Here is a 13,723-nt window from a genome sequence, read left to right as displayed (position 1 = left end):
GAGGACTTCTTGTAATCGCCGGCTATGGTGATGACGCCTTTGGTGCTTGGTATCTTCATCTTGAGGTATGCATAGTGGGGAACTGCCATGAATTTGGCCAAGGCAGGTCGGCCAAGCAATGCATGGTAAGGGCTCTCCAGGTCCACCACTTCAAACCAGATCGCTTCCCGGCGGAAATGCTCCTTGTCCCCAAAAAGTACATCAATCTTGATCTTGCCAATGGGGGCGCAGGACAGGCCGGGTATGATGCCATGAAACACTGTCCGAGTCGGCATGAGCTGCTTCGTCTTGACATTTAGCTTCTCCAGGGTGTCACGGTACAGGATGTTGATGCTACTCCCGCCGTCTATCAACACACGGGAGAAGCGGTCGGCGCGCCTGTCCGTCGCGAGGGTGGCTTCCAGGACCAACGCATAAGAGCCGGGAGACGGCATCACCTCTGGATGGTCGGCCCGGCTCCAGCTGATGGGCTTTTCTGACCAATGCATGTGTCCGGCGGGGTTGGCAGCGACCACGCTGACTTCCTGGTGCTCTCGGCGTTTGCTGCGCCGGTCTTCGGGCTGGCTTGTAAAGACGATGTAGGTTGCTTGCTCGTCGGGGAATTCGTTGTGCACGGCTCCGACTGCGGGCCGAGCGGCCGGAGGCGGCGGGCCGGCAGGCGGAGGCGGCACGAGCCCCTCGCCTTTAGAGATTCGTGTGAGCCAATGGCACTTTCGGGTTGTGTGGTTGGACGGCTTCGCGCTGCTGTGGAACTTGCAGGGGGTGTCGAGAGTTTGCTCGTAGGAGAAGGCCGGCTGCCAAGCCGGCCTGCCGCCCTTGGGCTTCTTGGGTGCGAGTCGCCCTTCAGGCGGCACGTCTTCAACTGTGGCCACCTGCCGGCTGGCGGGAGGCGGCGCGGGGCCCTTGTGCTTGTGGTCGTTCGAGTGTGGGCGTCGGCCGGAATCCCCAGCCGGTGTCTTGGGCGCCGGGTTAAGTACTTTCCCGGACGCGTCTACCCGAAGCTCGGTCTTCATCGAGGAGTCGGCGGTGGCGTACTTGTCCGCTATGTCCAGAAGCTCGTCGAGGGTAGTCGGCTCGTCGCAGAGGAGCTTGTGCTTGAGGAGGGTGCCTTCTCGGCATCCGGCTGTGAAGTATTTGATGGCTTGCACCTCGTGCACCCCCTCGCAAGAATTGCGGAGCTCGGCCCAACGTGTGAGGTAGTCGCGAGTGGACTCGGCGGGGCCTTGTACGCACAAGGAGAGCTGCCTGGGCTTGGGAGTCCGCTTGTAGGTGCTGGTGAAGTTGCGGATGAAAGCTTCTGTGAAGTCCAGCCAGCTGTTGATGCTGCGCGGCTTGAGGCTGTTGAGCCAGGTCCGCGCCGTGCCTTGCAGCATGAGGGGCACGTACTTCACGGCAATGCGCCGGTTGCCGTTGGCTATGCTAACCGCCATGGAGTAGTCGATCAACCAATCTTCCGGCTTCACGGAGCCGTTGTACATGGGAGTGTCTCTTGGAAGTGAGAACCCTTTGGGGAAAGGCTCGTCGCGGATGCGGGGGCCGAAACAAGGCGGGCCGACATCGTCTTCTTCTTCCAGTGCCAGGGATCGCGCCAGGCGGTCGATTCGGTGGCGGGCGTCATTCTCGCCGACTCCCTCGCGGCGACCCAGTCGGCCGCTGAGAGTCGGGTGCGCCACTGGCGGCGGGGCGGGATATCTCTCTCCACGGGGTGGAGGCGGAGGCGGGTTGCCCCGCCATTCCATGGCTCGGGGATGGCCGTCCGCGTCTCGCTCGATGGAGATTCGGGTCCGGCTGCGGCTGGCAGCCGGCTCTTTCTCGCGCCGCGCGCGGGTGTTGCTCGTAGTCGGTGTCCGGGACGTCGCGCCGTGATCTCGGCGCGGGGGAGGGCTTTCCGCGCGGGCGTCGGCTTCATGTCGCTGCGCGGCTGCATCAATCAATTGCTGGATGCGCCGGGTCATGTGGGGGAGGTCTTCGGCCTCCAAGCCGTCCAACTCGTCTACGGTCGCCTGGGCGGCACGCAAGTTCTCGAGCGGAGTGGCATAGACCGGGCGGTCGACACCTAGCGTGTCGGCGATGACGGCGCCGCGTTCCTTGACAAGGCCGGCCCGGCTTGGCCCGCCCGGGGCCGGCGTGCCGAAGGCGGCGCGGTCAGCTTCGCGCTAGTAGGCCTCAGCGAGGCGTCTTACGGAAGCCAGCTGCCGGCCCTCTGCGAGGAGGGCGAGGCGGCGTGCCTCCAGTGCTTCGTCGTCGGCATTAGCCGGGAGGGGGGTGGACAAGTCGTGGGCCGCCGTGTGCGGGGCGTCGTGGGCGCTCTCGTCGGCCGGGCCTCCGCGGCCGACAACCATCACTTCGGTGGTGACGGCGTCGTAGCCACCGGCTCGGGGAAGCGGGTCGTTGTAGATCGTGACATTGGTGGGGAAGGCGTCGTAGGAGGCCGTGTCGGAGTCGACATGCATCGGATCGGTGGAGCCAACCGACTCCAGATCCACAGCGGGCTCGCTGGAGACATGGAGCTGGCCGAGAAGGTTGGCGAGGTGGTCGGTGCCCGCGTCGGAGGCGAGCTCGTCGGAGATGAGGGTCTTCTCGAGGAGATCAGCGAGGCTGCTCGCTGCGCAGGCGTTGGTGACGCCTTGCAGCGCGTCGTGGCAAGCGCCATCGGGCGTGCCGGGCTGGCTACGCTCGCGGGGGAGGAAGAGGGTTCCCGTCCAGAACAGGTCTCCGGACGACGGTGCACCTGGCCCCACGGTGGGCGCCAAATGTCGGGTGGTAGGTGCGACATATGCCAACGGGTGGCTTATCATTGTGGGAGCCAGTAAGACATCGCCGGTGCCTGAAAACGGGATAAGGCGAAGACATGCACGCCGGCGGATCTTATCCAGCTTCGGGGCTCTCCGTGGAGATAACACCCCTACTGCTGCTCTGCGGGGTCTCCGCATGATCACTAGATGGACAAGTAGCTACACAATGCTCCTTGAGCTGTTCGGTGGGAGGAGGAAGAAGGGCACGGCTAGCCTGCTTCTTCTCCTTGTATGGTGTCTAGGACTAGCAGGGGGTCCAACCCTTTGCATGGGTGCCCCGGGGGGTTTATATAGGCCTACCCCCCGGGGTACAATGGTAATCCGACTGGGCGCGGGGCCCAGCCGTCTGTGACTGCGCTCGCCGGCTTCTGCGCTGGCTGGTGGGGCCCGCCGACTGGTGGGTCCCGTCGGCTGCCGGCCCCTTGGTCGACAGGCAGGCCCCACTGTCCAGGGTCTGGTCGGCGGCTGGTTACTGTTATTCTATCTTGGCGACGTGGGCTTCGTCGTGGTAGGCGCGGCTACAGTGCCGCCGCCCATCGGGCGATCGCTGTAGCCTCACCGCGTCTTATCTCCTTGATGGGGCGTCTCCTTCGAGGGAGGTGGCAAGCCGACTGCGGGGGGCCAGTTCTGTCTTGGGCCGACTGGGGGGAGGCGTGGCCGCCTTCGGGTGTCTCTTTGCCCGAAGGGGCCCACCGCCTGTGGGCCGCGCTGGCGGCCAGTCGTGGGTGACATCAGGGTCAACATGGCAACAGTGTCGCGCCAGACGGGTCATGGCCACTCCGTACGGCGCACTGTGCCAGGCGTGCTCCGGATTCGGGGTGGCAGGCTTCACTGTAGCCACGCCCCGTCGCACCGCCGTTAGGTGGGTGCAAACTTTGAGGGTATGGTCTCGACCGCTTTATGGGAGCCGGCTTCTTGGAGTCGGCCTTCTCACGGCCCGCTTCCCGGCGTCGGCCCTCCCGCGGCTTTTTTCATGAGGGCTAAAGTCGGGCCGTCTTCCGAAAACCGGCTTGGATGACAGCCAGCGAGGGGAAGGCGGCCCCATGTCTTGGGTTCTTAAGAGCCGGACGGGCTCGTAACTTTTTTAGAAGGGCCAGGGGAAGCCGGCTAGGCTACCCATGGCTATTTACTCCGACAAGGGTAGCCCAGCATCTGATGGTGGTACGACGGCGCTGTATGTAGTGGATGTATTTCTTCGACAAGTATTTTCGAACGAAGAGAGTATGTCTTTGTACTAGAAAAAGGACAGGCTGACTGGAACCAAGGGCGAACAGCAGAGACCGGCTTTTCTACCATGCACGGAAGGTACCCTGCATGCATAGCTGAGCTGTTTATGCTTTTATGGGAACCCTGCCACTTTGTCCACTATGATATTTCTTTTTACCTCCATGCTCTCATAATCATTTAGTGTTGTGTCAGAAATGTTACAGTTATTTCTCCAAAAAAAATGTTACAGTTACGTGCGTGATTATGGAACTTGCACAGTGCAAATATTCATCTATTCTCTCCTTCCACAAACACATGCTTTACACTATAAAGGTACTAATTAATTCAAATGTTTTATTATGTTTCAAGAAAGAACAATCACACTATTTCACTGTGGTTCATTTGTTCGAAATTGTATCATAATGTTTCGTTCCGTGTCAATACACTTAATAGGGAAAGTAGTGGCTGAGCCTCAACTTAATAGGCATTCGTTCTCATGAATTTTTATTAGGTTTTATCGTGTTCTAGATTGCATCATTATGTTCATACAGTTTCATCATGTTTCAAAATACGAATTTAGAACTTGTGAAAATATATTTAGAAGTGGTCTTGTTTCAAAGTCCTAATCGCAAGGAAATCAAATATTTAAATGAATAATAAATTGGAATTGTGATTCAAAAAATAAAATATATTGAAGCTTGGAAATCATATGAAAATGTATGGATGGGTGAGGTACTATTGTGTCAGGGGGGATATAGAACAGAGGTTGCTAGTGGTCAATGTATGCCATAATTTAACCGAAAAAAGGTATGGCTTAATTTATGACTCATTAAGGTATGGCTTAATTTGTGACTCATTAATGTGTGTGGACCAGCATGCATGGATCCATCTTCAAGAGAATGGACGGCTGAGCCATGCACGGGATCTCCCGTGCATGGTAGAATCTCTTTTCTCGCAAACAGCAGTGTTGTTGTTGTGGTTGCCTGAAAACGTTGGAAGAAAGAAGGTAACGTTGAAGGTGCAACGGCAACGGGGACCAACGCCATTGCCACGCGCCGACCCCGAGAGTTGAAGCCCAAACAGCAGCAGCATGGAGAGACTGTTCGTGTGCATGGGAACAGAACAACTGGTCGGTCAGCTGGCGTGCCTGCCAGAGACACAAGAAGCAAGCCCCTTGTCTATCCGTAAGTAACAGTGTCACTCACAGCTAGTGTGCCACATAGCGCGTGCGTGCACGCAATCCAAGGCCCCGCTCACCGGAAGAAGGTGGTGGCGGGCATCGCTGCGCCGCATGCACGAGCATGAACGGTCACCGCCACGCGCGCGCTCGCTGCTTCGCCCGGCAAGAACTCCCTGCCGTTCTTGCTTGCGCTGAGCAAGGCACTGCGACGGACGGCTGCCTGCCTGAGCACGCTCAGTGCCATCGCCGGGCGGCTGATAGAGATAGACCACAAGGACGGCCGCCGCAATCATGCCGGAGTCCAGTCTCACTCATGATCAATGCCGGCCGACGTGTGTGTGGAAGACGACAGAGGGAGAGACTAGAGAGGGCAAGCTGCGTGTGCGATTTCTGCTGTCTCTGGGCGAACGGAACTGTTGAGGCAACAGCGTGATGGGGGCGGGGACGTCAGCGGGTGACCACCGGACGGAATGGCGAGACCACGTACTACACTACCACGGCTGCTGCGGCACCTGCAGTGGTCTCTGGGGATGACCGATGTTATAATTCTGGCCGGTCGGCCGGCCGGAGCCGGAGAACGGTCAACCGGAGATGCCTCAGCAGGCTCGCGCCATTAACTAACAACCAGCGCGCCGTACCATCCATCCCTGTTGCATACGGAGGGAGTCGGGATACATGCATGCATGCAGCGCCGCTGAGCTCACCAACAGGAGGAACACGCCAGTGCGAGGCAGATTCCCGGCCGGGATAACCAACACTTCTGGCTGGTCACCTGCCTGTCTGCCGCCAATCCATCCCAGATGTGTCCAACGTGTCATTTATTATTATTATTTTTGAAACGAGGCGAAAGATTTGTCATTTTCATTGATTAAGAAGAAGAGAATTGCCCGGTTAATTGACGAAAAAGCGGGCTAAAACCGACACAACCCAACCCATATGACATGGGCACCACAGGCCAACTTGGCCGTTGACATGGAACCCGGAGCTGCAGAGAAGAAAAAGACATCCACGAATGAGTCGCAAGTGTCAATGTCATCACCGATTGCCTCGAACAGGCGACTCCGACTTCATCATAGAGCTTCATCATCGGAGGCAACCCGCAAACTACATCAAAACCCCCAACGACACATGCCAACGGATGGCCACACACACAAGCAAGTGACAACTCCGACTTTGACGATGAGCATCACAAGGAAAATATGCAGGACTTGCGCCGACCATGCCCTTCACAAACGACCACAAAGTGTCTGCCATCGTCGCCACCTGGACTCGCACCACCACAGCTCCTACTTCAAAGCAACCAAGCAATCAACGGAAGGGCACCTCAGACACGCTAGGAAGAACCGACTACCGAAGTCCACGCCGCAACCCGAACTCCTCTCCATGCCATCATCGTTGCCAACACAGAAACCAGCACCCCACCTCGGCAAACCACGCGACGAAGATGTCGCCATCCACCGGTCTCCCAGTCGTAGCCAGCTCCCCGACGATGCCTCCAAAGAGGAGAAAGACGCCTCCATCGCCCGATCCAGCTGACCGGAGGTTTCCCTCCGGAGCCAAGGCTGATTGATTACCAGCATGTTGCTACCAGCAATCACATAGCTCAAACCTTAGTGGATGCACATGCTGGGGATTAATGGGATTCTTTCTGCTCCTACCTTGGTCCTTTGCCCAGTCCCACCATTGCAAGGATTGTGCACTCATTTGGCATTCCCAAGGAGAAGATATCATTGCTGCTGCCAGGATAACCGAATTGCGGAAAGATCATGATCACAGTAAGGTGGGTCACTGCAAACCTGTCGGCAGTCCCACCTCACATCTCCAACTTGCACATACATCCAGTATTCCAGTTGCCATCAATTTCATTAAACTGAAAGCCCAATGACGAATACGCCACCAGGTAGGTAGTACAGTATCGGTTTGCAAAGCGCCAAGGTGCGTGCAGCGACCCAGATCTCCAATGCACTGCCTGCAAAAGTCATCAAGATCTACCAAGTTTCATAGAAACACCCTTTCTTGTTTCAAGCATAGCAGCTATCTTCACGGAATGTTCAAATAACAGAAATAAATAAAAATCTTCTATAAAATACAAGCTACGCCGGTGAATTTTGAGTACCACATAAGAGCTTCAGCTGAGGACAATCAAAATTATAATACGGGCCTCACACATGTACATATGAGTGAAAGGCAAAAATGCATTTACCTACCAAACTAGGACTATTAGAAACATTGCCAGCACAGTTGGTGCAGGGACCGTTTATAGGACATTGCTTTGTCATTTCCATCTACTCCTGAACATGTAACTCAGCATTCAGAGGACAAAAATGTCAGTTTTTCCAGATTATATGGACAAAACTGAAACTCAACGCTCAGTAGCAAATAGTGAACCACCACAGGAATCAAACATGCGTGTAATGCGACAGTCCTCACTTTCCCAAGGGATATTACATGAACAAAAATTGTAGATTGCTGGGCACAGTGTATCAAGATATCTGATGCACAAACTAATACTACAACCGTTCTCCGACAGGCAATAGTTGTATTGCCATTTGGAACTGGGCAGGTATGCTTAAAACGACAGAAAATTCACAGGGCAAATGTGAAAGGTATAAGCCACAGCACCCAACCATGCCCATGACTTATGTTTATCTGCCGCTTTCACGAGACACTCTTTTTTATGTTACTTGTTCGGCAAATCAGTTGATGGTAGCTGATTCAACCAGCCCAACCAGATATAATTCTTTGACAAGATCCCCATGAAATCAGAAAATATATGGAAACATTCTTCAAGTAATATTGATGAAAACTGTATACAATCATACATGATACCTATAATCTTGAAGGTGGGTAATCTGCATGCTCTGTCTCCCCAAATAGAACACATGACGTGATCACATCTAATGACATTGGGCGCCAAAGTAGTAGTTAAAAGACCTGAGAGGGTCGCTGATGAAATCTTAATTTACCACTGAGTCATCTTCATCTAACAGATGCCAGGAGAGGCGCTATTATCAGTTTTCAGGAAGCACGGGCAATGTGTTTGCAGGAAATACTGCAGAAGGTGATCCTTCTGCCTTCTTCCTTATCTGCTCTAGAAGCCTATGAGCTTCTCTTATCTCATAGTCTGAACCAGGGCCACAGCTTTCATAAGCATCTATAACTCGTTGTTGAAAATCCATGGCATTCTTGTAGCTGCAATAAGAAGCAGTATCGAATGTAAAATAGCGACAGGGGTATCCACAACATATACAAGTACTTTACTATAAATCGTTAGAACATGGTCAGAAAATTGCATCCAGTTGTTCCATAACAGATCTAACCCACAAAACATAAATTGAAGTCAGCAATCAAATAACTGACTGCTCAACAATGCATACACTAATTAATGTAGCATCTGCTTTTTACTATGTACATGCCCCCAAACTAGGGGGGAGAGGGGTTCAATTCGGTAAAATGCTGACAGCATCACACAAACCAACAGAACAAACATCAACTACAGATAGTTCAACTTGAATATAGTTTCGCATTCATTCATTACTCATAAAGGCATAAAGCACCAAACATGGGACCTTCAGTTTTTCATACAAGAGTTATATATTTGCTAATTAATGGGAAATCCATCCATATCTGCAGGTAGGCATGGAGTGTGCTCAAGAAAGACCAATTATAATTATGATAGGATATGTTCCAATTCTTAAGCTGACACGACCCGTACCTTTTCTGCCCTTACTAAGTACTCCCTCCGTCCCATAATATAAGAGCGTTTTTTACATTAGTGTAGTGTCAAAAACGCTCTTATATTATGGGACGGAGGGAGTAACAGATTAGCACTACATCCCTGCTTGGCCAAGCTTAAGTTTACACTTTTGGGTTTATAAGGTTAAACTGTGATGTAAGCAGGATTTCACTTCTAATTGTATACAGTTATTTTCTATCTCAATGTAGAGCTGTCCCTTGCTGTATTAGGAAACAACTAAACATTTTTTTTCCTATATTTCATCTATGCTACCACCAGAATGATATGGAAACAAAAAGTCTGCAAGCAAAGTTTATTATTATTATTTTGCAAGCACCAACAGCAGGACTTCCGGAGACTCTTCTATGCAAACAACAACTGCAGCAGTGGTTGCATAATGACCTACTAATCATAACTGGCACTACACCATATAGTTGCTCAATTACTTAAGACAGGAAAACCAAATGAAATACTATTGAATGTGCTGCACAACATAACACATATTGAATGTTGACGATATTTCTGACGCTATCTCAGAATCGCTCAGTCAGTTTCTACGAGACGGCAGAGCGGGAGTATAGTACTTCAACTGAGACATTTTGCATGCTGCCTTCAGTTCCATAGATAAACTCTGGATAACTTAATAGCCTACAGGTAACTCTAAAGGATAGCAGCATCTTTATTTTAAATAATAGTAAAGACTAGTAAAGTATGAACAGGGCAAAATAAATTACCTCCCCATCAGTCCATACGCATTTGCAGTGCACTGAAGGATCTCAATGGAATCCTCATGTTTCGGCCCAAATGCAGCATTAATTATGTCACTTGCAAGACCAAAGAATTTAATAGATGATTCCGGTTGGCCCATTTCAATATAAGCCTCGCCCAGATGCTTGTAAGCAAATCCTAACCCAAAATGCATTGGTCCAAAGCAGTTCTTCAGCTTCTCAATAGCTTTCTCCAGAAAAGGAACAGACTCATCAATTCGTTTTGTCAGCAGGAGGAGAAAACCCATCCTTGCAGAGATGCTCCCCTGAATGTGCTGCATCCCTGAGGCACCCTCGAGAAATGCAAGTGTTTTCTTCATCAAACACAAAGACATCTCGAATTCATTCATTGACTCGTACAACATTGATATCTCGGTGTATGCCCCAGCGACCCGCTCAGTGTTTACGGAACGCTTTGCATCAAGAGTCTCACGAGCAATCTCCAAGCACCGCCTCGAGTCGCTGGACCTCTCCTCAGAGCACAAAATCTTCGCCATCGCGACAAATGCTAGTGCACGCTCCTCGCTTTCCTTGTTAGCCCGCTTCATCACCTTCTTAAGTTCATTCATCGCGTCCTCTGTTCTCCCCAACAGAATGCGCAGGCTGGCCCCGTCGATTTCAATCAGAGAAAGCTCTGCATCCAGCCCCAACCTCTCATACTCCATCCTAACAAGCTCATTCTGCTCCAACGCCTCCTCGTTGCGACCCAGCCCGGTATAAGCAACCACGAGGACCCGCCGGACCTTGGCCGCCTCGGCGGAGCCCTCACCGGACCGCTTCTCCGCAATCTCCAACGCCTTCAGACACAACGGCAGCGCCTTATCAAAGCACAGCACCCCCGCGTAGGCCTCGGCGGCGTCCCTGTAAGCATCGCCCAGCTCCGCGCTCCCTGCACCCAGGAACCGGCACTTGAGCTCCAGCGCGCGCTGGAAGCTGGCCACGGCTTCCCACCGGCGGCCGATGGCCGTCTTGGTGCGCGCGAGCTGGTCGTGCACGGCGGCGGCGACGGTGGCGGCCTCGGCGCCCCCGCCCTGCAGGGGATCGACGATCTCGGCGGCGGCCTCCAGGGAGTCGAGGCTGTCGGCGAGGGAGCCGAGGCGGCAGGTCGCGGCGCCCGCGAGGCGGAGCGCGCGCGCGACGGGGAGCGACCAGCCGCCGTGGGCCTGCTGCAGGGGCCCGAGCGCCTTGAGGGCGAGGTCGAGGGCCTTCTGGTGGTCGCCCGAGGACTCCTGGCGCTCGGCGGCCTCGAGGGAGGCGAGGGCGTCGGCGGTGGGCTGGGCGGTCGGCGCCCCATCGCGGGGAGGGGGCGTGGGTAGGGCTGCGGTGGAGAAGGGGAGGGTGCGGGGAGGCGGGGGGCGGTGGAGAGGGAAAAGGGGATGGAGAGGGACAGGGAGTGGGGGTCGGTGGCGGGCGAGGGGGCTGGAGCGGGCGGCGAGGAGGAGGGATCTGTGGAGGCGCTGCATCTCCGCCGGGTTTAGCGGCGGCGAGGTGGCGAGGAGGAGGAGGGTTTAAGCCGGGAAACGTCGCGCGGCCGGTGCGGCGGCGCCGGCGGGAAGTCCGAGTGAGCAGCGATCCTACACGGAGGTGCAGCGCTCGGCTCTCCCGGTCCGTTGGGCTTGAGCACGGTTGGGTAGGGCCGAAGGGGGAGCGCCGAGCCGCCGAGGCATCTCTCCTTTCCGGGTCGGATGGCCCACTGGCCTCGGGTTAGCAGGCCACTGCGTGACTCCATCCACATGCTTGCGTTCCTCTCCGGCAAGCTTTTCAGCTTAAAGCTTCTCAAAAAAAAAAAAATCTTTTCAGCTTAAAGAAGCTATGCAAAATTTCGCTATAGTTCGTTTTTTGGGGGGCAATTTTTGCCAAAATTTGGTCAAAACCGTAGGCATGCGTACTGCCGTGGCCTAGGTTGCACAGAATAAAAACGCTATGAAACAATTGTGTGATATATTCTCTCTGTTCAGGACCATGAGCTGGCTCGGACGGGGACGAACAGACACACATCCGAGAGAAAGGCTTATACAAAAACAAGAAAAAGATGCCCCGCCGTCATGAAAACATACTATGATTCCAACGGTCACGTAATTTGCCCGAGCAATAAAAAACAGTCGACTGAAAATTCTACCTATCTATTTATCACATACTTTTAAAGCATAATACATGGTTCTATTTTGGGCCTCGCATTAATCCACACCATCAAAATTATTCTGATTTTTTGATCTATTATTCACGGCTCGGATTTAATGATAGACACGTACGTATATAAGCATGTAATCCCATTTGATGGGAGTCAATATTATTGGAGATTGTGTTGAAAACAAAGGTAGATTGCAAATCCAAAGCTGACTGTTAGTATCATCAATTGGGATGTGACACGCGTAAGGATGCACGTCTCTTGCAAGGCTAGGGCGTGGCGGGGAAAACATGCTAGGCATAATACATAAATTGATGTATGCATACATCCATATGAGTGTTCTAATATGTCAAAGACAACCATGACATCAATTAGAGTATTTAAAGAAATCATTGGGGAATGAACTTAGGAGACTACTAAAACCTTTGTCTCATGTGCACATGTCTCGTTCTCATCTCATTAAAGAAAATCTCATTCTTCCTCTGATGTCCGCATCTCGATCTCATTTCATTAAAAAAATCTCATTCTCCGAGAGAAAAAACTTGCATTCCGCATGCTCACGTAAGAATGCAATTTATTCATTTGATGAAAGTCCATATTGTCGGAGATTGTGTCGTATATGGAAGTACATTGCAAATCTAAAGTTGACCGATAGTATCTTCAATAGGGATGTGACTTCTCTTGTAAGGCTAGGACATGGTAGGGAAAACGTAATAGGCGTAATGTATACACTGGTTTATGCATACAAACCTATGAGTGTAGTAGTATATCGAAAGACAACCATGTCATCAATTAGAGTATATAGAGAAAATTGATATGAACTTTAAGACATCCACTAAAACCTTCCACTCATGTCTACTCGTCTCATTCTCATTTCCTTAAAAACGTACTATTCTCATTCTTCACTCATGTTTGCACATGTTATTCTCATTTCAATAAAAAAAAGTCTCATTGTCATTTCTATGAAAGAAAAACCTTGAATTCCGCACGCTTATGTAAGAGTGCAAGAAAAATATCCGTAAACTGCAAGATTAGCCAAAAACAATTAATCATAACAATTCCATTGTTTGGCATATGGTATATATGAAGAAGAAGATGGGTATGCTTAAAATTCTCACACTTAAACGAAGGACCCATTTACAGGACAATGCCACAAGGGTCTTTATGAAATCTTAGCAATGTCATGGCATGCTCAACTATCTCTTAACCTAGCTATGCTAGGCTCTACAACCATTGTTGTAGCTCATCACATGTACTTTATGCCTCCCTACCCATACCTAGCTACTAGCCATGGTACACAACTTTTCTCGTTCACACACCATATGTGGATTGGCAAATTTCTCATAGTCAGTTCTGGTGCACATAACCAATAAATTAGTATAGCAATATATGTATCTATCTATTATATACTAAAAGCACAATATGAAGAAAAATAAAAAAATGTTCTAGAAAATCCCACAAATAAGCAAAACATCTGAACATATATCGCCAGGACCCTTAATTCTAAAAATAAAACTAACAGTTAGATCAAACTCATAGGAAGAAATGGACTGCATCACATGATCCACATCATATACGAAAAACACGATACAAGGTCCTTTTCAAGGCCTCACATTGATTCACGTCATCAAAACTATTTTGTTTTTTCAATCTATAATTAAAGCCTCGGATTTAGTGAGAGATCCGCACTTGTATAAGCATGTAATCCCGTCTGATGGGAGATTGTGTCGTATAAGGAGGTGGATTACAAATTCAAAGTTGATCTGTAGTATGTTCAACCCGGATGTGACACACATGAAAATGCACGTCTATTGCAAGACTAGGACATTGCATGGCAAAACGTGCTCGACATAATATATAAAAGCTGGTTTGTGGTACATGTGAGTGTACTAATATATCAAAAGACAACTT

General features: G+C 51.4%; 1 protein-coding gene across 1 annotated transcript; it reads right to left on the bottom strand.

The window, feature by feature from the left end:
• Nucleotides 1-7,938: 7,938 nt before the first annotated feature.
• LOC125552920 (protein KINESIN LIGHT CHAIN-RELATED 1-like) lies at nucleotides 7,939-11,336 on the bottom strand. The gene is made up of 2 exons (XM_048716644.1): nucleotides 9,652-11,336; nucleotides 7,939-8,373 (listed from the first exon to the last, which is right to left on the bottom strand). Exons 1-2 carry the CDS (start codon nucleotides 11,145-11,147, stop codon nucleotides 8,193-8,195), a joined length of 1,677 nt encoding a protein of 558 aa, XP_048572601.1. The 5' UTR covers nucleotides 11,148-11,336; the 3' UTR covers nucleotides 7,939-8,192.
• Between the last annotated feature and the right edge of the window lie 2,387 nt (nucleotides 11,337-13,723).

The sequence above is a fragment of the Triticum urartu genome, chromosome 4, assembly GCF_003073215.2.
Source record: "Triticum urartu cultivar G1812 chromosome 4, Tu2.1, whole genome shotgun sequence".
Taxonomy (NCBI): domain Eukaryota; kingdom Viridiplantae; phylum Streptophyta; class Magnoliopsida; order Poales; family Poaceae; genus Triticum; species Triticum urartu.
The sequence above is the reverse complement of the archived record's forward strand: the minus strand, read 5'-3'. Positions and strand labels throughout refer to the sequence as shown.

What these genes read in the sequence shown, in the direction of transcription:
- LOC125552920 (XM_048716644.1), bottom strand. Translation starts at nt 11,147, where the DNA reads ATGCAGCGCCTCCACAGATCCCTCCTCCTCGCCGCCCGCTCCAGCCCC. An exon ending in GCGTATGGACTGATGGGGAG is followed by an intron (nt 8,374 to 9,651) that starts GTAATTTATTTT and finishes TTCTTATTGCAG; the next exon opens with CTACAAGAATGCCATGGATT.